The sequence below is a fragment of the Gracilinanus agilis genome, chromosome 5 (genome assembly GCF_016433145.1).
Source record: "Gracilinanus agilis isolate LMUSP501 chromosome 5, AgileGrace, whole genome shotgun sequence".
Classification (NCBI taxonomy): Eukaryota; Metazoa; Chordata; class Mammalia; order Didelphimorphia; family Didelphidae; genus Gracilinanus; species Gracilinanus agilis.
Window position 1 is genome coordinate 265,640,798 of NC_058134.1, and position 26,224 is coordinate 265,667,021.

At 35.7% G+C, this 26,224-nt stretch overlaps 1 protein-coding gene across 1 annotated transcript in view; it reads left to right on the forward strand.

Annotated features, from left to right (window-relative positions):
• The first annotated feature begins 16,959 nt into the window (after window positions 1-16,959).
• PTPRR (protein tyrosine phosphatase receptor type R) overlaps window positions 16,960-26,224 on the forward strand; it is a 355,218-nt gene continuing 345,953 nt past the window's right edge. Inside the window, exon 1 of the mRNA XM_044679874.1 lies at window positions 16,960-17,017. Coding sequence (XP_044535809.1) covers window positions 16,960-17,017 — 58 coding nt within the window. The remainder of the gene's footprint in view (window positions 17,018-26,224) is intronic.

Consider the following 26,224-nt stretch of genomic DNA (forward strand, 5'->3'; position numbering starts at 1 on the left):
TCGGTTTGATCTATCCTGCTTTTCATTTCTGCTACCTTTTTAATTCTGGTCTCCAATGTGCTCATCATTTCATTTGATTTCTGGGATTCTTTTTCCAAGTGGGAGTTTCTGTCTTTTAAACTGTTATTTTCCTTTTAAACTATTTCCCACTTTTCTTGCCAAGTTTCTTCTATCTTTCTAATTTGGTTCATCATCTCAAATCTGATCTTCTCAAAAACTTGTGATGAATTTCCATTTTTTGCAAGATTTGGATGTGTTTACTTGTTTTTTGTCTTCCACTATCTCCTCTGTAGTCTGGAGTTTTTCTGCATAAAAATTATCTAGGGTCCAGGTTTTTTTTCCTTTTTTTGTGGATTGTTGTTCTTAGGTGTTGGTGGCCTTTGCTTTGTTCTTTCCTGGTAAGAAATCTGACTGAGGAAGGTAGGTGATCTTTGTATTGAGCTCCAGAGAGGTTTTGCCCTAAGGCTATTTTTCCAGTCTCTGCTGGGGTATCTGCTGTACGCAGCCCTACCCTATCTCTGTGCCCAACCTCTGTGTTCCTCAGTCTCCTGGGGTTGGGATTCTAATTGGTTTAAAATAATATGCAAAAAAGGAGCAGAGTCTTACTGCTCTTAGAGTTAAGTCTGTGGTGTCCTCAGCCTCTGAAAACCTAGAGGTTGCCCTACACTTGCTCTGACTCTGGCATTGTAGGTGGAGTGGAGGAGGGGTGATGAGCCCACACTTTGGTGGGGAGTTATTTTTGCCTACCTTTAGTGTGGAAATGCCCAAACTCTGCCTACTTTCAATGCCGTGCCCTACAGTGGAGCCCCTTCACTCATCAGATTTTGGTTTTGTCTTTTTGAGGCACTTTATATCAGTTGGTAGAGAGATGAGAGGAAGAGCCTTGCTTCTACTCTGGGACCATCTTAATCCAGAAGTTGAGAATCTTATTTTTAAATAGGATTAAATCACCTGAAATAACATCCAGTGTATAGGAAACCACTTTTAGCTTCCACTTTTAGATTATTATAGAAGAGCTATAAATAGAATTAACTCTAGAGAAACCAGAGTATGAATCTGATAAGCCAATGAATTTGAGTCTGAGGGAATTTACTTTCTTTAATTAGAGATCAGGTTTCCCTAGCAATGTTCTTGATACATGAATACATGTCTGGCTACAGAAGAGGGAATGTTAGAGGTACCCAGCCCTGTACTCTCAACTGTAGGCTCTCTATTATAAAATGGGTTTTAGGCTTATAGCTAGAAGGAACTTTGAGATTATCTAGTCATAGTCTCTCATTTTAAGAAATGAGGAAATTGAATCTGAGAGAGGTGATGGGACTTGTCCAAGGTCTCAAAGACAATAAGGGGCAAAGCCACAACATTCAAGTCCATCAACTCTGAATCAAAATCCATTGCACTTTTTACTATACTCCTTTCTTCCTTTTGATGCATCTTAGAATTCTAGATATCAAGTTGAAGGGAACATCAAAGTGTCTATCAAGTTCAACATTCTGATTTTACAAATGGAAAACTGAAGCTTAAGAAAGAAAATTGACTTGCCCAATGTCACTTTAGGGAGTTAGAAGAAACAGATTTAGAACCTATCTCCTCTGACTCCAGAGGCTATATTCTTTCCATAGTACCACTTCATATAATTCAATTCAGTAAAAATTTACTTAGAGTCCATTTACTATGCTAGGCATTGTGGTAGAAACTGATAAAAATGACTACCCTTGTAATCATCACATAATTACAATCACCTTTTCAAGCAATTAACATTTTCTCCATGATTGTAGGCCACTCTGCTTCTATTTCAGTTATATTTTTAAGAGACAGAAACCTAGGCAAGTAATAAGAATAGGAATAGCCAAAAGATATAACACTTTAAAATTTGTAAAACTTTTATGGATGTGGATGTGGATGTGCATGTAGATATATATGCATGTAAATATAAATTTGCTTCTCACAACAACCCTGTGAAGTAGATGATATTATTACCTCCATTTTGGAGATGAGGAAACTACAACTGATTCATATTAAGTAATTTGTTGAAAATCACACTCTAATGTCTGAGACAGAATTTAAATTCAAGTCTTCTTAACTCCAAGTCCAATAGTCTATCCACTATGCCACTACCCTTGTAATTATTTGTATCGTCTTTTTAGAGAAAGCATTTTATTGTTAATTTCTACTCTACCACATTTATTATGGCATAATCTAAAGTTATCTATATAATATTTTAAGGGTACAACAAAAGACAAAATAGTAGATTTCTATACCTTGTATCCATAAAATAGATGGGAAATCTGATTTGAAATTCATATACTGATGCTTCTCTTTATTTGCTAGATACTCAGGTATGACTCAGATTCTCCAGTGTTATGTTCATGTCATCCACTTTTGACAGCTGAAAATTTCCTTTCTCTATGGGGTTCTTGCTGGTTTACTAGGATAGAAATCAATGTCACCAAGCTTGTCATTTTCATTCTCCAGTTTATTTAAAACATTGTTTAAGAAAGAAACAGCACCATTTAAATGTTTTTTGGCAGCAAATATTAGTTCACATTAATAGATGTGCTTTTAAATAAAATATTTAATTCATGAATTTAGATAGAGGAAAACTAATATTTATAAAGGGAAATTGAAAATGTTACTTTGCCACTTGCTTATTCCCTAGAAGCAGTAAGGATATATTGTATCTTTTTGAAAGCTAAGGAAGTACAATAACATCTAACTATATTTAGAATTAAATAAAAAAGAATTAGATTGAATTTCATTTCATTTCTGAAAAATGAATGTTCATAATTTTAATAAAAATGCTAAATATATTTCCTGTATCATCAACAAATGAAAAGTAAAACATTTAAAAACTGGACCCTATGCTAATTGAATAGATCAAAGTTATTTCTCCTTTTCATGCTGAAGCACTTTCAAAACGCTGATGAAACTTTAATTCTTTCTTATTCTATGTATTAGGCTTAACAATTCAACATTTAAAGATACAGCCTAGTTTCCCTTAAAAATTCAAAGTGTAGGTTTGGTTTCAGCCATATCAAATATAGTATTTAAATAATAGTGGTATGAAATCAAATCATAGCATCCCATATTTGGCAAGGACCAATTTATCTAACACATAGATATCAACCATGTATTCTCTAAGTCACTTTCAGTCCATAACATTCTGAAATGCAGCTTGAATTAGATTAAAATGTAATTGAGAAACAATTTTAAAAATTAAAAATGTAATTTTATATTTTAGAACTAAGTCAACATGTCACTCACTGGGATCCTTATATCTGGATTAGTGGTCCCCATTTTTATTTATTTATTTAGTTTTAGTTTCAATTTGACACCACTTATCTAGACATATCCCCTTACTTAATGGGGAAAATCTACTATCAACTGGGTAAGTCTCCATTTAGACTCTCTTTAAGGACCCTGTATCGAAATTCACTAATCTCAAGTCAGTGAAATCCATTAAGAAACTATTATATCATAAGAAATTGAAAGTATAGAACCATGGAAAGAATCCTGATTTGAAATAGAAAAACCCTGAATTTGTATCTTACTTCTTTCATCCAAGTGATCTGAGATGAAGTTAACTTAAATAATGTCTAAGATCTCCTCTAGCTTTAAAACTATGATCTTGTGAAATCTGCCTTTCTATATGAATTTGTTACCAGGAAGCAGTTTCATTTCCCTTTCTGTACATGAACTCCAGGAAAGTGGAAGGAGAAAAAAGACAAATATTGTTTCTTCCTAATTTCAGATCAAAAGTCTAATTAGGAATTTTAGCTTTTCTTTTTAAATCAAAGACCAGGCTTTATTTATTATCATATATGCTATTTTTTGAAAGTAAAAGTAGAGCTAAAATAAGATAAAATTTTAAAATCCACAGAATTCATTATTGTAAAGGTCAAATTATTTGTATAAATTGAGTTTACCAAACATGACAAGGTTACGCTGGTTTGAGTAAATATGAGGGTATATTTCTACACTCATTCCTTTATTCACTGCTCAGCCCTTTACATTCTGGCTGTCAACTTCAATGCCAAACTGAAACAGCTCTCTTCAAAGTTGCCAACAATCTGATGATCTTTTCTCAATCCTCATCCATCTTAACCACTTCTGACTACCATCCCCTTCTATTCATTCTTCTTTTGGTCTTTATGAAACTGTTCTTTTCTGGTTCTCCTACTTATCTTACTGCTATCTAGTCCATCTCCTTTACTAGATCTTTATACATGCCAAAACTTTTAAATCATGAGTATACCCTCAAAGTTCTTTCCTGGGTCCCCTTCTGTCTTCTTTCTGCTCTTTTCCACCCTAGCAGTTTGAATTGGTCAGCTCCAATGTTTCCAAGTATTATTTCTATGCATATCACCAACATCATCACACAGACGCAGACACACAGAAACACACACACACACACAGTCTACATAGTTTCTCTGTTGAAATAGTCTTGCATCACTGCCTATGAGACATTTCAAACTGGATGTCCCATAGACACCTGAAATTTAATATGCTTAAAACAGAATTCATTATCTGTTCCCTTCTGCCGCCCAACTCATTCCTCTTGTTATGTTTTTGATTTCTTTTTCTCAAGGGCACTACATTATTCAAATCTACCAGGTTTACAACCTTGGTGTTATTCTTGACTGCTCACTTTCCCTCACCTGACATACACAATGAATTGTCAAATATCATTTCTACCTCTCCAATATCATTTGACTTTATCCCATCACTATACACATAGCCACCATTTTAGTTGAGGCCCTCAATACCTCTCAACTGGACCTTTGGAATGACCTCCTAATTTTTCTCTCTATTTAAATTGTGACATTCTCCACAACCAAAGTAATTTGCTTTAATGTTGTCTGATGACATCACTTCTTAACAAAAAATTCCAATGGCTCCCTAGTGTCTCTAGGATAAAATATAAAGTTTTCTGACTTTTTATAGCTTTTTTTTTAAGGAAGTGAGGTGGTGTAATGCATAGAATACTATGCTCTGAACTCAGGAAACCTGAGTTAAAATATATAACATGATATTCAACCATTCTGGATGGCAATTTGGAACTATGCCCAAAGGGCTTTAAAAGACTGTCTGCTCTTTGACCCATCCATACCACTGCTGGGTTTGTACCCCAAAGAGATGATAGGGAAAAAGACTTGCACAAAAATATTTGTAACTGTTCTCTTTGTGGTGGCAAAAAATTGGAAAATGAAGGGATGTCCTTCAATTGGGGAATGGCTGAACAAATTGTGGTATCTGTTGGTGATGGAATACTATTGTGCTCAAAGGAATAATGAACTGGTGGAATTCCATGTGAATTGGAATGACCTCCATGAATTGATGCAAAGTTAAAAGGAGCAGAACCAGGAGAACATATTCACAGAGACTGATACAGTATGGCACAATCAAATGTAATGGACTTCTCTACTAGCAGCAATGCAATGATTCAGAAGAATTCTGAGAGACTTATGAGAAACAACACTATCCACATTCAGAGGAAGAACTGTGGGAGTAGAAATACAGAAGAAAAACAACTGCTTGAACACATGGGTTGATGGGGATATGATTGGGGATGTAATCTAAACAATCACCCTAGTGCAACTATCAATAATATGGAAATAGGTCTTGATCAATGATACATGTAAAACCCAGTGGAATTGTGCATTGGCTATGGGAGAGGAGGGGTGTAAGAGGGAGAGGAAAGAACATGAATCATATAACCATGGAAAAATATTCTAAAAATAAATAAATTAATTAATTAAAAAATAACCTCAGACATTTACTAGCTATGTGACCCTGAGGAAGTAGTTTTACTTCTATATTCCTTAATTTGCTTGTCTATAAAGTGGGGACACCTCACAGGTTCCTCACTGAAAGATACACTGAACTGCTTCAGCTGAAAAAAGTACTTTCATGCCCATTTGAGTCAGAAACTAAAAGTGATGAAGACTATGGCTGTGCATCAGAGACCATGCCTTATGAAGAGCTCAGAAGTCAAAAGATTTGCATAGCCCAGTTTCTGGATACCATCAGCCCAACAGTTAAACTACTTCACATAGTCTGGCTGGAGCAGAGAAACATGCCTTACCCAGTCCCATAGCAGGCCAATAGCTAAGTGAACTGCCCAGACTGGAAGCAGCTGAGTCCAGTGAACTTCATGTGGATTGTCTTGAGAAAGAAAATACAAGTCCCTCTTGCTCTAAAGCTATGCTTTGTATTTGCCAAATACGTTCTCATCATATATGCCTCATTAACATTCTACTTCAAGTTCATGGCCACTCTCTGCCTGAACTACCTGCAACTCTGTATTCATTAGAGAATGTGCTCCAAGTTGGGGGAAAGGGGAGTTTTTACTACTACTTTATTGCTATGCCAGTTGAGTAAACGATTTTTCTAAAAGCTAATTGAATCTATTGGTTGATTATTAAGGGAAAACATACCAATGGGGTCTTATGAGTCATAGTATTAGGAGAAAAGTGTATCCTTAGCAGTCAGAAGTCATCATTTTGGAAACTTTAGCTTAAATCTAAGCAGTGAGAGGGTACTATGCTTACAAATCAATTGAACCAGGAATTGTGCTTACAAATCAATTGAACTTGGTACAATTTTGTACCAGGAATTGTGCTGCATGTTCCATCTCTTGATAGAATGTAAGCACCTTGAGAGCAAAGACTGTCTCATTTCTGTCTTTGTGTTACCAGTGACTGGCACTTAGAAGGCACTCAGTAAATAAATGCTACTTAGTTATTTCCTTTTTGGTGCTGGACATTAAAGTTCCCATAGAGTAAACATGCTACTCTTCCTCATTTTAGAGACAACAGAGTTTCAAAGAATGTTAGCATTTCACAAGACGTTAAATGTCTTCTAATCTTTGGCAGTATAATCCTATAATCCTTGGCAATATTATCATAATGAAATATTAACCATTAATTTAGTTCACATTTTGATCTACAAAATGAATGGCAGCATTCAACCTCCATGCTCTTTCCCTGGTGTAGCTGTGTGAATTCAAGGTACTAATAGGACTTTTGGAACACCTGAACAAGCAGTCTTCATTCAAATTAAACCAATCCCACTTAATCTATTTCTCAAAGAAAGAACTACAGCAAGTCAAAATGCACTTAAGGCCTTTAAAGGGTGCACCATTCTGAAAATGTCAGTCTTATGTTGGCATCTTTCAAATCCCACCAAAGAGAAAGCTTTTTATTATTTCTATGTATTTCTCATTTTAAATAATACCTTTGAACCTCTGTGAGGTCCTGAAGAAAGTGAAGTAGCAGAAAGTTGAATCTGAGGACCATGGATAGCTCTTCTGCAATTGCTGTAAAGTAGTAAAAAATCTTGCATCTGGGAGATATTAGTGAGAACATCTATCTCAACAAGAAAAAGAATGTCTTTCCTTGGTTTATGTGATATTCCTGCTTTGGGGTTGAAGAATCTGACTAAATCTTGAATCCCAAAGTATTATACTTTTTCCGCTTCCTGAGCAATGGATTTGAACAATGAAAGGTATGTCACTAAAATGAAACCAAACCAAACCAAATCAAAACATAGCTCCTCCCTAAATCTTTGCACACTACAGGGAAGAAACTTTTAATAGTTTGCTGTCTTGGTAATCATGTGATAGGGAGAAAGTGGAATATTTTATTTATGTCTTTTGGTGAGGCTGCTGGGCCAAGAATTGTGATAGCCACTTTTATCACCAAACTCTTTATGGTCTTCCTAGAAAAAAAAGAACAGATTTCCAAGACTTATTCACCACTCATAATTCTTCTTTCTTGGATAGAGGACAGTCTTCTGAGGCTTGTTTTGGGAGAGTGGTTTAAAGAGAAAGAGTAGCAGAATCTTGGATTAAGAGATTTATTTCAAGGAAGAAATGGAAAATAACTATCAGGTTATTTTTTGTTGTTGTTTAGAATCATCCTCAATAATACAATGTGTTTGATTCCCCCCCATCCATCAATTCATTCATTCAACAAAAATATATATTCCCTATTATGTACTAAACACTATGTTATTTTCTTTGCAAAATAAGAATAAAAAAGGTGAACTGTTCCTAGTTTGTTTTTAAAGCTTTCTAGTCTAAATTTGGGGAAATGTCACATGGAAATAATGATGTGAAATATAATAAAATACAAGATTTTATGAGAATTGATAGGAAGATAAGATCACTTTTCACTGTTAGGGGAAACTGTCATTCTTCATCAGAGCTGGACTTTGGAAAATGATTAGGAGTGAAAACTGTTGATAATCTCTTTAAGCTTTTGAGAGAGTAGGAGTAAATAGTTATAGAAAATATCTCTAAAAATAGTTAACATTTTGTTTGTGTTAGCCCAAATATCTGGATGAAAAGGCATCATTCTCTGGTAGAAAGCAGGCTAGATTTGGAATCAAAAGACTGGTATTCAACTAGTGTTCTTACTGTGACCGTGTCAAGGCCCTCTGTTTCCTCAGCTGTAAAAGGAGGGCATTGGATTACGTAACTCCAAATGTACTTTCTAGTTTTAAATGTATGAGATTATGAGAAAGATCTTTTTTAAATAACAAAGTACAATGTATAGATACAGCCTCGTATTCTCATGAAGTATCTCTGCTTTGTCATGGCAAAGAGGCTTATGTAGCTCATTGAAACTAAAAGGTATGGCATGCAGGGTTAACATTATAAAAACAACAACTAAGAACATGACATCTGATTTGATTACTTCCTGGTAAATAGAGGAAGAAGAAATGGAAGCAGTGTCAGATGTTATATTTTGGGACTCAAAGATCACTGTCAACTGTGCCCACAGCCATGAAATTAAGAGACCATTGCTCTTTGAAAGGAAAGATGTGGAAAACCTGAACAGTGCACTAAAAAAGAGATAACACCTTGCCAACAAGGGTCCTCATAGCCAAAGTTATGGTTTTTGCAGTAGTAATGTATGGCTGTGAGAGTTGGACTCTGATGAAAGTTGAACACTTCCAAATTAACAATTTTGAATCATAGTGTTGGAGAAGACTTGTGAGAGCTTCCTGGACATCAAGGAAATCAAATCAATCAGTACTAAAAGAAATTATCTCACTATTCATTAGAAGGAGAAATCCTGAAGCTGAAGTTTAAATACTTTGGCCACCTCAAGAGAAAACAAAATTCATTAGAAAAGACTGATTCTGGGAAAGACTGAAGGCAAAAGGAGAAAGGGACAGCAAAGGCTGAGATGAATAGTGTTATGGAAGCAACTTGAACAGACTTTCAGAGATAGTGGAGGACTAAAGGCCCTGCTATGCTTTGTAGGATCAGAGGTTCACAAAAGAGTCAGACATGCCTAAATGACTGGACAACAACAGGAATGGATATAATGCTGTTTGGTATCAGAAAGACTTAAATTCAAATCCTGTCTCAGTTTCTAGCTGGGTGATCCTAAAGACTTAATGTCTTTCATCCTTAGTTTCTTCATCTGCAAAATGAGGGAATATGGATTTAATGGTCTCTAAAAGTCCTTCCAACTATAAATGTATGATTTTATAGCAGGAGATTTAGTGACATTTAAAAAAATAAAATCATTTGGCTAAACATTTAACAAAATCCTCATGTGGGGGAAATTATTCTTATATAACTGGTTCTTTTTTCAACAGAATTTCTCTTTACAGGTATTAAAAGTATATTTTATAGGTTGAATAAGAGGCATTTAGAATCAGTGGCATTTTCTTTGGGAAAGGAGCATATATATTGTGCTACATACACATACCTATAGTCTATGTTTGATGAAATTTAAGAACTTAGAGAGCAATTCACCAAACCTTTAAATTCAAACTATATTTTGAAGGGGTCACTGAATGAACATACTGATTTTTACATTGCATGGAGAGACACAAAAACAATTTTTCAAATGACAATTTTGTCAGAATATCATCTTAAAGTTTACTTAAGCCATAAACTTTAATACAAGAACAACTGAGGAAGAAATGAGCAAGATGAAGAAAGGTCATAGAAATTTGAGTAATGGAAATAGAAATCACAATGGGGTCAGGTAGCTAGAGTGAACAATTTCAGTTGTGGATTGGGTTTGATGAATTAATTGACATCATAGACATAAGAAGGCTATTAGTTACATATATGTATAAAGCTATATATAATTTACATATATAGTTATACATATATACATGTTAACATATATAATGTACATATAGTACAAGGGTATATATGCATATAATTTACATATATAGTTTATACATATAAAACTATATATAATGTACATAGAGAAAGAGTAATCTCCAGGTCAATGGGCATTTATAGAGTGATCACATCTGACCAGTGTTTGCCTATTTGCTTTGAAAGACTCGGCATACTTAGAAATACTTGCAATAAATTATACTGCAATGTGTTATATTATTCATATATAATAACAATGGTAGGAATAAAACAATATTATGATATAACATTAATTCTAATAACATATTAATAATAAATTGTATCTTTTAATATTTAAAGGTTGCCAAAGCTCTTTTATACGTTAACACATTTGATCCTTACAACAGTGTTTTGTTAATGAGCCAATTTTACAGATGAGAAAAAAAAAACACAGAGAAGTTAAGTGACTTGACCAGAGTCTCCCCACTAATAATTTTTTTCAACTTTATTTTAAAATTTTGTTTGTTTCTTTGTTAGAATGAAGTTCAAAGGTATCTCCTTCCCCCTCTTCCCCATGCAGAAATGAAATTTGACTATGTTTTGCTTCTTTTTATCAGTTTTTCATGGGAGGTAGATATACACAAGTCATTCTTCAAACAATATTTCTGTTGATCTATATAATGCCCAAGGCAAGGTTTGAAATGAGGTGTTTCTGACTCCCAGTTCTGCTGACTATCCACTGTACAACCTAGTTGATGCATTGTTTGTTATATTATGATATAATTATTAGAGTATCTGGAAAACTTTGTTTCAAATCCTCCCTCTGACATTTTGTTTGCTGGGTCACCATGAATCAATCAATCACTTCTTTTCTAGGTCTCAGTTTCCTTTTCTATACACAAATATCAGCTATTAGAATTCATATTTACATAAGGTAATGTTTGACTTCAAAGTAGTGTTTTAGAAATTAGCTTCCCTTCCAGGCAAGGGGAACAGATGCTGTTTGATTGGACCCCAATTCTCAGAAGTTTATATAGCTAGCCTCTAGAAACCTGAAACTACAAGGACAGCAAATAGGTACAAAAGTTCTTCAGTGCTTTGATGTTCTGTCCTCATCATAAAAAGATTAGAACTACAACACTTGGACTACACAAAATGGTTTAGGGAATGGCAATGGCAATTAAAAAGATGACATTGGGAAGAGCAGCTGGACCTTAATAAATATATACAGAAGAAATCCATACTAAAGGAGAAACAATTATAAAGACACTCAGGTTAATTTTTTTAGGGTATGAAGAGCTTCATTAGACATTTATTAATATTCGTTTTTAATCTGTTTACATACTTTATGCCCCTACTTTCCCCTTCACCCCCCGCTCTCCCCCCACCCATGGCCAACGCACATTTCCACTGGTTGTACCATGTGTCCTTGTTCAGGGTCTATTTCCCATTCATGTCCGCCTCAGCCCATGCATTCAAGAAATTGTTTATCTTATATGTTTCCTTTCCTGCAGTCCTTCCTCTGAATGTGGGTAGCATCTTTACCATAAATCCCTCAGAGCTGTCTTGTGTCATTGCATTGCTGCTGGTACAGGAGCCCATTACATTTGATTTTACCATGGTATATCAGTCTCTGTGTACAGTGTTCTTCTGGCTCTGCTCCTTTCACTCTGCATCACTTCCTGGAGGTCTCTCCAATTTGCATGGAATTCCTCCAGTTTATTATTCCTTTTAGCACCACTCAGGTTAATTTTTAAGATTTTTTGAAAATATGAAAGGAGTGAAAAATTAGGAGTTATAATTTTATCCCAAAAGAAGGATGATCAAAGGAACATCAGCGACCAACCGAACCATATAACTGCTTTTTCTTCTCTGTTAAAACACAAATCAAGATAACCCATAATGAAATATGATGAGGAGTTATATTTTCAGAAATAATTTTCTAAAGCAGATTAGACAAACCCACCATTGATAGAAAAGAATAGAGAAAATATTCTCCTGAACTCACTGTTGAGTATCAAAAAGCATTTTGACTTTATAGAATAAAATCCAGTCTTAAAGGTATTAGATAAAACAAGGTATCTCATATGGATATGTTTAATTCCTTAAAAGATGAAATCTAAGATAAATTTGTTCAGCTACCCACTGACCATCAATGTCAAGCTATAAACAGAAGCTATAAACCTACCAACAGTGTTAGCCACTGTCTTGGAGAATGAACTGTTCAAAATCCAAATGGAAGAAGTGAGGTTATCCAGTTTCCCCTATTTATGGAATACATGCTAATTGAATGGAGTTCTAGTGTACTACAGGGTCAATCTAGCAATCTACACTGATATAACCAAGTAGATAAATAATGTATGCTGTCCAGATTATGTCATGTAGTTGGAGAATCAATCAATCAGCACTGACTACACATACTATGCGGCAGCACTATGCTAGTGCTGGAGATACAAAAGGAGGCAAGTCAGTCAAAATAGCAGTAGTTTTTTTCAATATATATCTTAAACAGGCATAAATATGGACCATTAATTGGACCAAAAATTGAATAAAAAGGGAAGGCCCTGGATCTGCATCTGGGAAATTATACATTTTTATATATTATACATTAATTATACATTATACACATTTCAATTGACTAAGAAAGTCCAGCTTCAAGTCCCACCTCTGATGTATATTGGCCGTGGAATTGCTTGCAAGGCACTTAACCCCTCAGTTTTCTAGACAACTCTCTTAAGAATATAAATGGCAAAGAAGGTCCTGACTTGAATTGGTTGAAAGGCCTCTATGTCAGTGAAATTTCAAATCCAGGTCCTATTTTTTTTTCCATTGAAAGTCTTCTGCTCCTACCATCTCTTCAAAAATATATAGAACTGTTATTAATCATTTGTAATTCCCTTTGAGTTTTCCTTATCCATTCTTGTTCATGTGTTTAGAAGGAAGTTTGGATTGTTGTTCCATTTTATATACAGGCAAATCAAGTTTGAAACAACCTACCAGGGGCAGCTGGGTAGCTCAGTGGATTGAGAGTCAGGCCTAGAGACGGGAGGACTTAGGTTCAAATCTGGCCTTAGACACTTGCCAGCTGTGTGACCATGGGCAAGTCACTTGACCCCCATTGCCCACCTTACCACTCTTCCACCTAGGAGCCAATACACAGAAGTTAAGGGTTAAAAAAGCAAACAACAACAACAACAAAAAATAAAACAACCTACCAGAAGAAATGAAGGTAAGTTAGCAATTGAGCACCCTTAGTCCCTAAATATCTAACTTCTTCTGTTCCATTCTATTTTTTATAATCTAGCTAACAACACATCATCTCAACTGAATGTTAAAAAATGATAAAAAGAATAATATTAGTAACATTTCTTTCTCATTTTAAAGAGTGAACATTACTTAATTAGAATAGAATTGACATTAGCTGAATTCAAAAACTGATATTCTTACTATTGAAAATCGCATTGTGAAAAACTTCATATTGTAGGGAATTTAGGAAACTTAAAGAGGAGTGATAAGAATTTAACCTACTTTATTAAAGTCTAAAGAAATATAATTTGACTGTAGTCCCATGGAAAGAGAACTAGATTTGGAGTCCAAAGACCTGGATTCAAGACTCAGCTTGAAAATATGAATTTTCTGTATGACTTTTGATAATAAACGAATGAGCGTGCAAATTATTTTACCTGCTTGAGCTTTAGTTTCTCCCTCTTATTCAAAATGAGGATAATAATATGTGTATTATCTGGTCCACAGGGTTGTAGCAAGGAAAACATTTTGTGATATAATATAGAAGTGTGAATTATTACTATTAGATCAGTAAATTAAATTTCTTATTATACTTTTTTCAATATACTTGCCTAGATAATTATTTCACTTCTTCATACCAGTGTCAAATTACATAGCTGAATCATACATATCTATATCTATATCTATATCTATATCTATATCTATATCTATATCTATATGTAATNATCTATATCTATATCTATATCTATATCTATATCTATATCTATATCTAGTCAATAACAGACATAGGAATAGAAACTAGGTGCTCTATGACATAGTACAGTGCTTTAGACTGACCCATTTCTGTATAATCTCAGATTACCTCTATTAGCATAAGATAATTGGGAACCAAGAAAGGCAACACCTAAAGATTTGCACATTACACTTTAAAAAAGAAATTAGGGAGTGATTCAAAATGTAAAGAATGACCTACCATTCAGTAGTAGTCTTTATGTGCTCAATTTCCACTGTCATAGGATCCTTTCCACTGGGGTCTGTTGGATTGGTTTCCCTAAGCTATTTACATATTATTTCTTTCCCCTATAAATCCTACAGTTCACTTGAGAAGAGGATATTTTTACACTATTGCACTATTCTGGTGTTGGGCTAAGTTTAATACTAAAATGGAAAAAATACTCTTAGGGGAATGAATCTATTGCACAGTGTGAGAACTCAGGCACATATACCCTTGGGAACTGGAAATAGCCAGCAAGCTGCTTATTGACAAAATCACAGCCAATTACATTAATTGAAACTTACAGTCCTCCCAAAGGGAAGGATGGAAGTGCCTATGGGAAAACATGGTGCCCATTGTCTTATCGTTTGGCTATTGTTACGCTGACATTCATTTAGAATCCCTTCCTTTACAGTGACACATTCTCCTTCTATTGAAAAGTTTTTTTTTTTTTCCAGAGACCTTTCTATGTTTGTAGATTAGCTGGACTTAGGTAAGGGATGAGGAAGTGATAACATCAACTCTTTTTAAGGGATGCCATCCTGGCCTTAAAGTGCATCAGCTAGACCACAAATTGCTGAGACAATGAGATGGGTAAATTCTTTAAACTTTCCTGCCAAACAATTGTTCATATTTCTATTTGTTAAGGTTTCTGGAGAGTATGAGTGTTCATTATCAAAATACATTTTGCCTGTCTAGTGTTTTGCCTTTTTCTATTCAAGTCACAGGAAAACTCCAGTAACCAAATGTCAATATTTTAAAGGTACCCCTCATCCTTCACCTATAACATGGAGTCCTGTCTCTTCCTATATTTGTGTACAAATCCATCAGCATTTGACCTAAACTTAATTAGATTCTGATAAAGAATATTGTCTAGTATCTGAAATGCTACCTGATCTAAGCTTTTATTTTTCCACACAGTTTACCACTAATTATCTCAACTTCACAAAATACCAGGGAAGAGAAGACTTACTTAAATACTACAGTTAATAAATATATATTTGTACATGCTATGTTTGGGATTGTGTGATAACCTATCAAGGAAGTAAAATAATTAGAAATTCTTTAAGGAACTTACAACTGAATTCAGGAAAAATTAATGGATAATTTTAAAATGAGTCCAAGGTAATGCATTTTCATATGTGAGACAATTAGTGGGAATTCAAGAGGACAGAAATTTAAAATGAGGAAAAAATCAGGGTGATTTGGGATTAGATTTAGGACTGCCTGAAGGAGGTATCATGACTTGGCCTTTGTGTAGAATCTATTGGTAGAGGAAAGGGAGAAATATATCCCCTGCTGGGGCAAAACATCATTAGCAAAAAAGCAAAAAGAAAGGAATAAACAGCATTTTTAGAGAGACTTGAAGAAATCAAATTTAATAAAGGTATTAATTGAGAGTAATTTATTACTGAACCGTATGGGTTGTGGACATGATAAGCTTGAAGGTCTTAGAAATAAGTAGGTGACCATCTGGTCTGGACAATTTAAGTGCCAGCATTTTTAGAGGTGTGGAAAAGACATGGGGAGAGTTGGAGGTGAGAAGAAACTATTTCATGTACTCACAAAAAGGTAGGACAAAATGAAGATTGGTTGTGGGGATAACCAAAAGAAATCCACCTACTTTAGCTTTCATTTTCTGGTTTGAGTTTTCTTGTAAAAGTCTGTTAGGCTGCATTGTCTGAACAATGGCTGCATTTGATATTTTTCTGGTAGGTACAAATTGTGGCCAGAGTAAAAGGAATGAGAAGGAAGCAAAAGGGAAGAGATTAAGGCTGGGCGGGACCTTGAGGAAAATCAGTACAGGAATGAAGAATGTGTCACTAACACCACACCTGAGCGGTAGGAAACCAGAGAACTGGGAGACCAACCTTTATTCCTGCAGATAAATCCTCTGGGATGATGTATCCAAGCAAGCGGGCCTCCTTTAACAGGGCTTTTTGGACAACAAGATAAAGCTTTATCAATGGGCTCGATGCTTTTCCGGGTGTTTTTTAACTTGCCCCCCACGCTGTCTTACTACCAGAAATTATAATCACCTTAGTAAACCCAAAGTATAGCCCTCTCCAGTTCTCTGGGGTCTGTGACCCCTGTCAGCTGCTGCTAAGAGCTGGAGAAGTGGAATCCCACGTTGAAACTCCAGTGTGGTTCTAGTATAGACTCTGGGCATGCTCAGTGGCCAAGCAGGTTTAGGTTGCAAATAAGACGCTTTCTCACTCCACATGCAGCTGAGATGCCAGGCTTGGAAGGGTAAAGCGACCAGAAATTCATTCCCTACCGCGTTCGCAGTGACTGCTTGTTCCCGAAGGTATTAACCCTAATTGATCAGGCATCTGTCCCAAGCCTATTTGGAAGCCGACCCTGCTCCCTCCTCCTGCTCTCCCTTTCCTCTCTCCGCGGGCACCCCCTCCCCTTAGGAAAACTAGGAAAGGAGGGTTTGCTGCTGGTTTCTGTCAGCGCCACAGACCTCTCCACCAAATCCAGGCGAAATCCAGGAATCCTCGAACGCGAACTGGGAAACGGGAAGATACTTGACCATCGACTCCTATTGCGCTTGGCCAGTGCTGTGATCGCTGTGGGTTGATTCTCCCCACCTCTCCATGCAGTCACTATGCAGAGAGCAATCAGCTTCCCTGCACTGTGCCTGCTTGTTAATCTCCACGCTGCAGGTAAGATACTGCCACGCTTTTAGCCAGGGACCTAGATGCGCCCAGCAGTGGCACAAGCATGAGGACTGGGGGACGAACCGCTCTTGAGATGTCCGGGGGAGGAGAGGAACAGGAAAGGTGAACCGGTGCCTAGTGGGAAGCGAAAGAGGGACGCACCTGTTGGTAGAACAAGCAAAGAGCTTGAGCTAAAATTGGAGCTGCTATAGATAAAGATAACCCTATTCCATATGCGTGTAGGTGTGTGGGTGGTTGCACACACATGCCTGCATGCATGTATATGTATGTGTATGTTGCATGAGTGCAATGCGTTGAGCAGAAGACTGTCTCGTTTATGATACTAATTTTCCATGAACGTGCAGGATTCGATCCCCTTAGACCTTTTCGTGTGTTACGTGCCTGGGTCTGTCCTGAGGAGCGTGGTAAAGATTCTGCTGGAAGGAATCTCAACTACGGCGTTAGCTGGAGGCTCCTTGGTCTGAAGGTTTAGGGAGAGCTCCCATAAATGCACTGGCCCTAATCTGGTAGACCACATCCCCGCCCAAAAGATCGAAATAAATGGCCCACATTAAACTGCTAAGGCTACTCTCCGGATCTTTGGCCCCTTTGCTTGTCAATCGAATCTTCTCCACCAATAGCTGGCATGAGTGGCTTCAGCTGAGACCCAGCCTCATGCATTCAGAACCATGGTCAGCGCTGTTGGTACTAAAAATCGAACCACAGTCGCAAACCCGAACGCTGCAGTAGGTACTGTCCCTAAGACAGCTTTGATCCTCTGTTGGATCAACGAGACTGGCCAGAATCTCATGGCAGATTGTAGGAAGCCAGTGCAAAGTGTCTTAGGGAAGCCCACCGGCATACATATAAAGATAGACTTGGGGTGTTATGTGAAGTCACCAAAGGCTATGCTTTCTAGTTGTGAAGCCTAACTCTGTAATGTAGCCTAAAAGGACATGTTAAACAGATGGAGTAAATTTTTTATGTCAAAAAAGGAGAAGAAAAAGAAGAAGAGGAAGAAGAAGACTATGCAGGGAGGTTTTAGGAATATTGCTGCCACAGCAGTCTTCTTTTAGCACTCAAGCAACCATAAGACTGAATCTTTCATGAGCTTGCATAATTAAGAAATTTCATGAAGGGAAAAAATTGCCTTGCAATTTTTGTTCTTAATGTCCCTGAAGTAGCTATTAGATTTTTGTTTTACATTGGTGGTATTTTTGTAATGAAACAAGCGTATTTAAATATTTTATTTTCCTATTCCTCCTTGAAGCTTTCCCCAGTTTTAACAAATTGTGGATCATGGAGAATGAATCAATATACCTATTAAGATATAATTAAATAAAAGTTTTAACTGTTGTAAATAGAACATTCCATTATGAGGTTTTCTAGAGTTTCATAGTACTTTCCTAGTGGTATGATTTGATTGCTAATGTCATTAAGTTAATTGAAAACACATTTTTTATTTTATATTCCCCAATTTTCACAGTTCCTTAAAAATTCCAACTGGATTGGGATCAGGGAGGGGAAAAACATATTAGACTCATAAGGGAAGTTATAAGATATATTTACAAAATATTTTTTGAATAATATACTTGTATCTACATTTTAACAGAAATATAACTGCTCATCTTTAGTTAGAAATTAATCAGGTGACCTATCCATATTTAATATAGCAATTTAAAGCAAGAGAGCATGGAGCCTATAAAATCAAATTGCCAGATTGAATGTCATATTCAGCATATATTAATGGTCTCTATTTTCTTTAAATTGCATTTAGAAAAATAATTCTAAGTATGTACACCATTGATAACTTATTGAATAGGATGTTTGTAATGAGATGGAGTGGAAATTCTTGTTTAGAGGAAAAGACTGGAAGTCTCAAATCCTGGATTATTTTATTCAGAGCTTTGCCAAGGGAGCGCTGTAACCAAAGCCAAGTCTATTCATCTCTTGTTGCCATCTGAAAATAGAAATGACCAGACTTACTTCCTATTAGAATTTAATGAATACACGAACATTCATTTTTTTCCCTTTCCACAATCTCAGGCACAAAATGCTTTAAACTAATAAATTTTATTTACTTTTTATTTGCTCCTTCAGAATGGGTGTTTTACTAGAGCAGATTGCAATTTGGCATTTTGGTAATCTTGTTATTTTCATGTCAAATGATTTTTAATTTAAACAACAAATTGGGGGAAATGAACTATCATCAAATTAAAATTCAAAAATTGCCAGCAGAATTTTTAATTGCTTTTTAATATACAACTAAAATAAAGATTGGTTCTTTTCCTTATCTCTTGTTCATTTGGATCAAATATGGGTAAAATGGGTTTGAGGGGAAATATAAAGAAACTATCACTCTCTGAATGACTAACTTGTTGACCAATAGAGCTTGTTTCCATTATAATATTTTTGTAGCAGGATGGATGTAAAGTTTTTAAAGAAGTGAATGACTTCTATTTCAGTTCAGTCATTTCAGACCTTTCTAATTCTTCATGACCTTATCTGGGACTTTCTTGGCAAAGATATCGAAACAGCTTGCCATTTCCTTCTCCAGCTCATTTTTACATATGAAGAAATTGAAGCAAACAGGATCAAGTGACTAGCTCAGGGTCCTACAATAAGTTTCTGAGGCCAGATTTGAACTCATGAAGATGAGTCTTCTTGACTCCAGAGCTAGCATTCTAAGCTCTGTGCCACTTCTCTGCCCTAGTGATTTCTATAGTCCAATATATTTTATAAATACATATATCTTTTCCTCAGATGATGCCTTCTCTAATCAGGGGAGGAAAAGGAGAGATTTTTTTGTAACAAACAAATTAATTTAAATTTAAAAAATGAAAAGCGGATTAATTAATTTAGGGCATTCCATGGTACCTACAAAAATTACTGTATATTGGTGGAACAGAGGCTGCAAAGGAAGATTATAATGAGTGTCTGATGGTTTTTGAGAAGCATTGCAAATCAAGTTGGTAACAGCATTGGAAAGTTGGGTACTTTGTTACCTTTCTTATCAGTAAGCTTATTTTGGCTAGGTAGATATTTGGTAGATCAGAGAGAAATATCACATAGACTCTGCATAGCCTTCTCTCAGATTAGTTACTTCTTTTCTTCTCCCCTGAAAAGTACTGCATTGCAACATAGGAGAACCAACTCCTTGTAGAATAATACTTTGCTTCTCCAATAAAGCACAACTTTCAGTGTCTCGTGGTATGGAGTTGATCTTACACCTTAATGACTTTGCCAGAAGAATGCAAGCTTTGGCAAGTCCTACCAAGCTGGAATGGCTAGGCAAGACTACTGTTGGTCAAGGATCAGCTTGGCTAAATTCATAGAAGTTCATCAGAGATTTGCTATTAGGTGATGGCATTTTGTGGCCACAAAAGTACATGAAAATGAACTACTATACAGTGGGAGAGGCTGTGATAGGCATGGTAAAATGATGGACCTTTTGAAGTATTAAAATACTTTAACCAAAGTAAGTTGAAGATTCTGGCATATCTTGGAAATTTTCCTTTCTGGAATATAATTCCTAGATGAAGGATCAGTGTCTATCTATCTCTTCCTTCTAGTACCTAGAATCTAGTATCTAGGGTTTTCAGAGGAATGACACACCTCAATCATAACATATTCTTTTTATTTATATGCCGAAGAGTTTACTTTCTGCTTCCTGAAATGGTTCATATCTCTCTTCCCTTGTAGCATATACAATCTTAATGGGACACCTTAAGCTCAAGTTTCCTCTCTCTCCAAGTAGTATATACCATTCAAGTCCAAGATATTCCAAGTGAATGACCCAGACCTCAGAGATCCTTGTACCAATAGGACTCAGTTTTCTAGAACCCAAACTAAGAGTAGTTTAAACAATTATCATGTCTTGTACAACTAATATGAACTCTCTTTTTGTTGGTTTAAAACCCTTACCTTCTGTCTTAAAACTGATACTAGCTATTGGTTCCAAGGCAGAAGAGCAGTAAGGGCTAGGCAATGTGGGGTTAGTGACTTGCCTAGGGTCACAAAGCTAGGAAGTGTCTCAGACCCAATTTGGACCCAGAACCTCTTGTCTTCAGGCCTGCTCCCCATTCACTAAGCCACCTAGCTGACCCTCCAATGAACTGTTGAAAGAGGTGAAATCTTATGCTTCTTTAGCCCACAGGACCTAGAATAGAATGCCTTATCTAAAGTAGAGACTTAATGCTTAATTGTGAAAATAAATGTAGTACTTTGAGTTACATTCGTAGAGCCATATTTTTTTCTGACCACAAATAGCAAGAATGGCTCCATTATTTTCCATTTGCATTTACTGATAAAGAGGGCTAAGATGGAGCATCAGAGTGACTCAGTGGATTGACAGCCAGGCCTAGAGATGGGAAGTCCTAGGTTCAAATTTGGCTTCAGACACTTCCTAGATGGGTGACCCTGGGCAAACTACGTAACTCCCAAAGCCTAGCCCTTAGTGCTCTTCTGCCTTGGAACCAATACATAGTATTGATTCTAAGGTGGAAGGTAAGTTTTTTTTAAGAGGGCCAACAAATAGGTAAAATGGGAGGCAGGACTTATTATACCTTAGTGAATTTCCAACACAGCCTATTAGATAAATTTGTATCTCTAGGGTTAATAGTTCAGCATATAGTGAATACACAATAAAATTTTTCTTGATATTAAGAGTCTACTTGAACTTCTTCAAGGTGTAAAAATATTTACTACACAGTTCTCAATTGGGACGTGATACCTACAGGAAAAATGTCTTGGCAAGTCAAGTATGTATCTCAGAATCAGCCTAAAATTTTCCATCTTGAGTCTCAATTTTATCTCATCCAACCTCTTTCCTATTTCATGAATTCCTCCTTCAACATACCAGACAAGTAGTCATTCAGTCATGACAAACAGCATCATTAGTAACCATGTTGATTTTAGGACCTACTTCTTTATATTGATTTAATATCTTTCTCCCTCTAACTCAAACCCTCAAGAGTCCTAATTTACCCCTTTGGAACTATATGGAACAAATGTCATCCTTCTCTGGTAGCCTTTAAAATATTTGAAAATAGCTCAAAGTAAGAATGAGTTTATCTAATCATTTAAAATGAAGGGATAGCGAGGCAACTTGGCCATAGGGTTATAGGAACTCAACCTTAGAGCCAGGAGCTACATTTGAAACTTTTTTATCCAACTCTTTCATTTTACAGATGAAGAAGTTAAAGCACAGAATGGTTGAGGAGCACTCACCACATGACCAATTCATACAACTTGTGTCTAAGGTGGCATTTGAGCCTAGGTCCTTCATTCCAAGTCCAAATCCCTTTTTGGGATAATTTAAGCCTTTTTTATTTATAGGGTTAAAACTGAAAGGGACTTGAACATACATTAAGCCTAAATTACTCATTTTTGCATTTTAGGAAACTTGACATTCATAGAAACGTGGTGTTACATTATTAGAACCAGTCTCTGTTCTTCCTCATCCACTGGACTTTCTAAATTCTGCCTCTCTTCTTTATGGGATACCAGCCCATGGCAAATTTAGGTAAAAGCATTTTCATTGCACTCCCAATTCCCACACTAGGACTATCGAGAGAGTTGGGTCAATTTTTGACTTCCTTTTTTCAGTTATGAAGGAAACCTTTAACAAGCAATGAAGTAAATGCTCATCTCCAAAATCACTTGAACTTGATAAACATTTCTTCATCACTTAATACATGTGAGGCAAACAAACAAAAAGGAACTTATATTCTATGGGCAGAAAAGATATTAAATTAACACTATAGTAAATAGCTGGTAATTTAGTGGGGAGAGAGAACAATTGAAGGAAATAGTTGGTATCCCAGAAAAAAAAGGGAACTTTTTTAAAATGAAGATTTGAGAGACAAAGGTGATGAGAGGGTGCTCCAAGTGCTGAGAACATTATGTTTGAAGGCATTAGAATGCCAAGGTAAGGGAACAACCAAGTTTGGTCAGAACGTAGAACGCAAAGAGTGGTAGAAAATCATGGAAGACATACCGGAGCCAGAGTGTGGAGAGCTTTAAATTCCAGACTGAGGCATTTGCATTTTATCCTGTAAGTGATGTGAAACCACTCAGGCCTGTGCTTCAGTAAGATAATTTGACCAGATGCATAAAGAATGGATTGAAGAAAAGGGAAGTCTGGCAGCCCAGTCAAGAGTTAGAAGACTATTGTTCAGTCATTTGTTCAGTCATTTCTGACTCTTTGTGAGGCCATTTGAGGTTTTGTTGGCAGAAATACAGGAGTTGTTCACCATTTCCTTCTCTAAGCTCATTATATAGATGAGAAAACCGAGGTCAACAGTTTTAAGCAACTTGCCCTGGGTTACACAGCTGCTAAGTATCTGAGGCTGGATTTGAACTCATGAAGATGAGTTTTCCTGACTTCTTGACTCTAGACCTGGCATTCTATCCACTGTGCCACCTAGCTGCCCCAGGAGGCTATTAGAATAACCCAATTCCACACAGAGTAATCAATTAGCAAGCTATTTCAATAGTACAAGTAAGTGATAATGAAGGTCTGGCATAGGGTATTAGTGACCACATGAGTAGAAAGAAGAGGAAGAATATAAGAGATGTGGAAGAATCTGGGTTCAATTGTAAAGGATTATAGAATTTGGATTATTCAGAAAGCCCTACAAATCTTAGTGCAGTTCAAAGTCTTAGGATCTAAGACTTTTTGGACACCCTGTACTTATTGTGATGAACCAAAGTAATCATTTATCTTCAGAAAAAATATTGCTATAAATATAAAGAAACAAAAACAATTAATTATTCTTAGATCTAATGTTTGATTCTATTCAATAAACATTTATCATACACTTAATATTAAGTACTTACATTGTGTTAGTTCTGAGAATTTGTAAAACATATGCAAAACTCTAAAGGAACTTGCAACCTGTTTGAGATGAAATAGAGGATAAGTATCTGAACAACTTTGACCAGTTCAGAGGAGAGAAATAAATAGTGTTGCAAGAAATTTAAGAAGAAATCCTTTTCCTCTTGGGGTAACTAGTATAAGATTTAAATTAATATACAATAACTCCAATTATTATATTTTATAAAATTTATTAATAATCATTTGAAAAGTAGAAAGAAAATAAAACTAAAAGAAATAGAAGTTCAAAGCTAATTATCTAATAAATAAGTAAACTCACATGGGTAGATTCTCCTGCCTGGCATAAAGCTTGCTTTCCCAGCATGATCAGGGGAGAAGGGGGAGTGGAACTGTGCAAAACTTAATTCCTCCCTATATTTGTATGTAATGTGAGAGAGAACATGGGAAGCTGCAATTTAGAGTTCTGGGGATAAAATCCTCATTACATACTTAGAAAGGGGGTCAAAAAGAGGTGGCATCTGATTCGGACTCTGAATGAAAACAGTCAATACTAAATGATTTGCTCCTAGTCATTTTTTTGTGAAAGATTTATTACTTAATTTTTTTTGCATATGGCAATGAAAGCACCAGTTAGAATATGTTCTTTTTCAGTAAAGGTTTCTGGGGAACTTGTATAATACTTAGCACTTATGGATAAATTTTTTAATCTTCAAATTACTTGCAAAGGATGACATGTCAGATAAATGTTAATGTCAAGGTTCTATAACTTTAAGAAAGGGAATTATATAGTAAAATTTCTCCTTTCACATATCCTTCCATGAATTTCTCAGGTAGGGATAACCTTACCTCTCTTTGATTGGAAATCAAACTATCCTTTTTCTTGATCAAGTTATTATTATTATTATTATTATTATTATTATTATTATTATTATCTTTATCTTCCAAAGTTTAAATCCTGGCCTTAGACACTTACCAGCTATTTGACTCTGGACAACTCACAACTTCTTTTGCCTCAGCTTCCTCATCTATAATATGAACTGGAGAAGCCAATGGCAAATGACTAATATCTTTGCCAAGAAAATCCCAAATGGGGATTAGAAGATGGATATTACAGAAATGGCTGATTAAATGCAAACTTATTGTTGAAATTATTTATGTAAGTCTTCTACTCTTCCACTGGAATGTAAGCTTCGGAAGAGTAGAGACCATATCGTACCTGAGCTTTGTGTCTTTCCCAGTCGCTATCAAAATGCTCTGCTCAGGTTAGTGGTTTAGAAAATGCTGTGAATGCATTGAATTACTGAATCTATGTTAAACAGATCTAGAAATCATTTGACTCATTCTTAGGCTTACTATCCTGTTTGTAGCCAGTCTGTATGCAACTGAAATTCTATAAGATAATCATATAAGAAAATATTGATCCACAAGGGTAATTATAGTAGTTTATATACATTTTAAGGGTTACTGAGCTCTTTTCTTAATAATTACTATTATTAATTAGTAATAAATATTATCAATAATAAACAAAAGGCAAGCAGCTAGTTAATGCATATTAATATTATGCTTATGTTATATATAAATGTGGAGACTTAAGCATGGAGAGTTTGTTAGTGGCCCAGTTAGACAAGGAAGTGAAGGAGCTCATAATCAAACCGAGGACTTTGAGTTCAGTCTCCTTTCTAACTAGATGCTACATTGCCTAACTCCTTATTATACATGAGAGCTAGATATATTTCTGGAGGATAAGACTCTATTTTCCTCTTTGGAACAAGAAGTACATTTTTAAAAGAGCATTATGTGCTTTCTAAAGAACATAATACATACATGGTACCAATTGTATTACATCCAAAAAAATCTAATCCTGTCTCTTCAAAGGAACTAGCTGATTGTTCTATTTTTATCCCATGTAATGGCATATCTTATGAATGGCTAGAATGCCATGTCATAAAGGCAAAGCAATGAATTGTGCTCAAATTTTTACTGTTCAGTATTAGCAATTATCTGAAAATGGAGTGGCCTTTTCCTCATCAGGTTGTGACTTCCTAGTCACTAGAAGTATTTAAATAGTGACTTTGATAACCAATCGATAGTGAAATCACAAAAGGGATTGATTCTTCAAATAAAGGTTGAAATAGATGATCTTTCAGATATTTTCTAACTTTGAGTGTCTGAATCTAGGAGCCATTTCCCCCATCTTGATCTTAGAAGTCCTGTAATGGGCAAGGGCAGAAAATAAGCATTTAAAGTGACTACTATGTTCTAGTGTTATGTAGAGATGGAAGCATGGAATCCCTGTGAGATGAAAGCATAGAATCCTTGCAAAATACAGGGATTCCATGCTTCCATCTCTACATAACACTAGATACTGTGCCAAG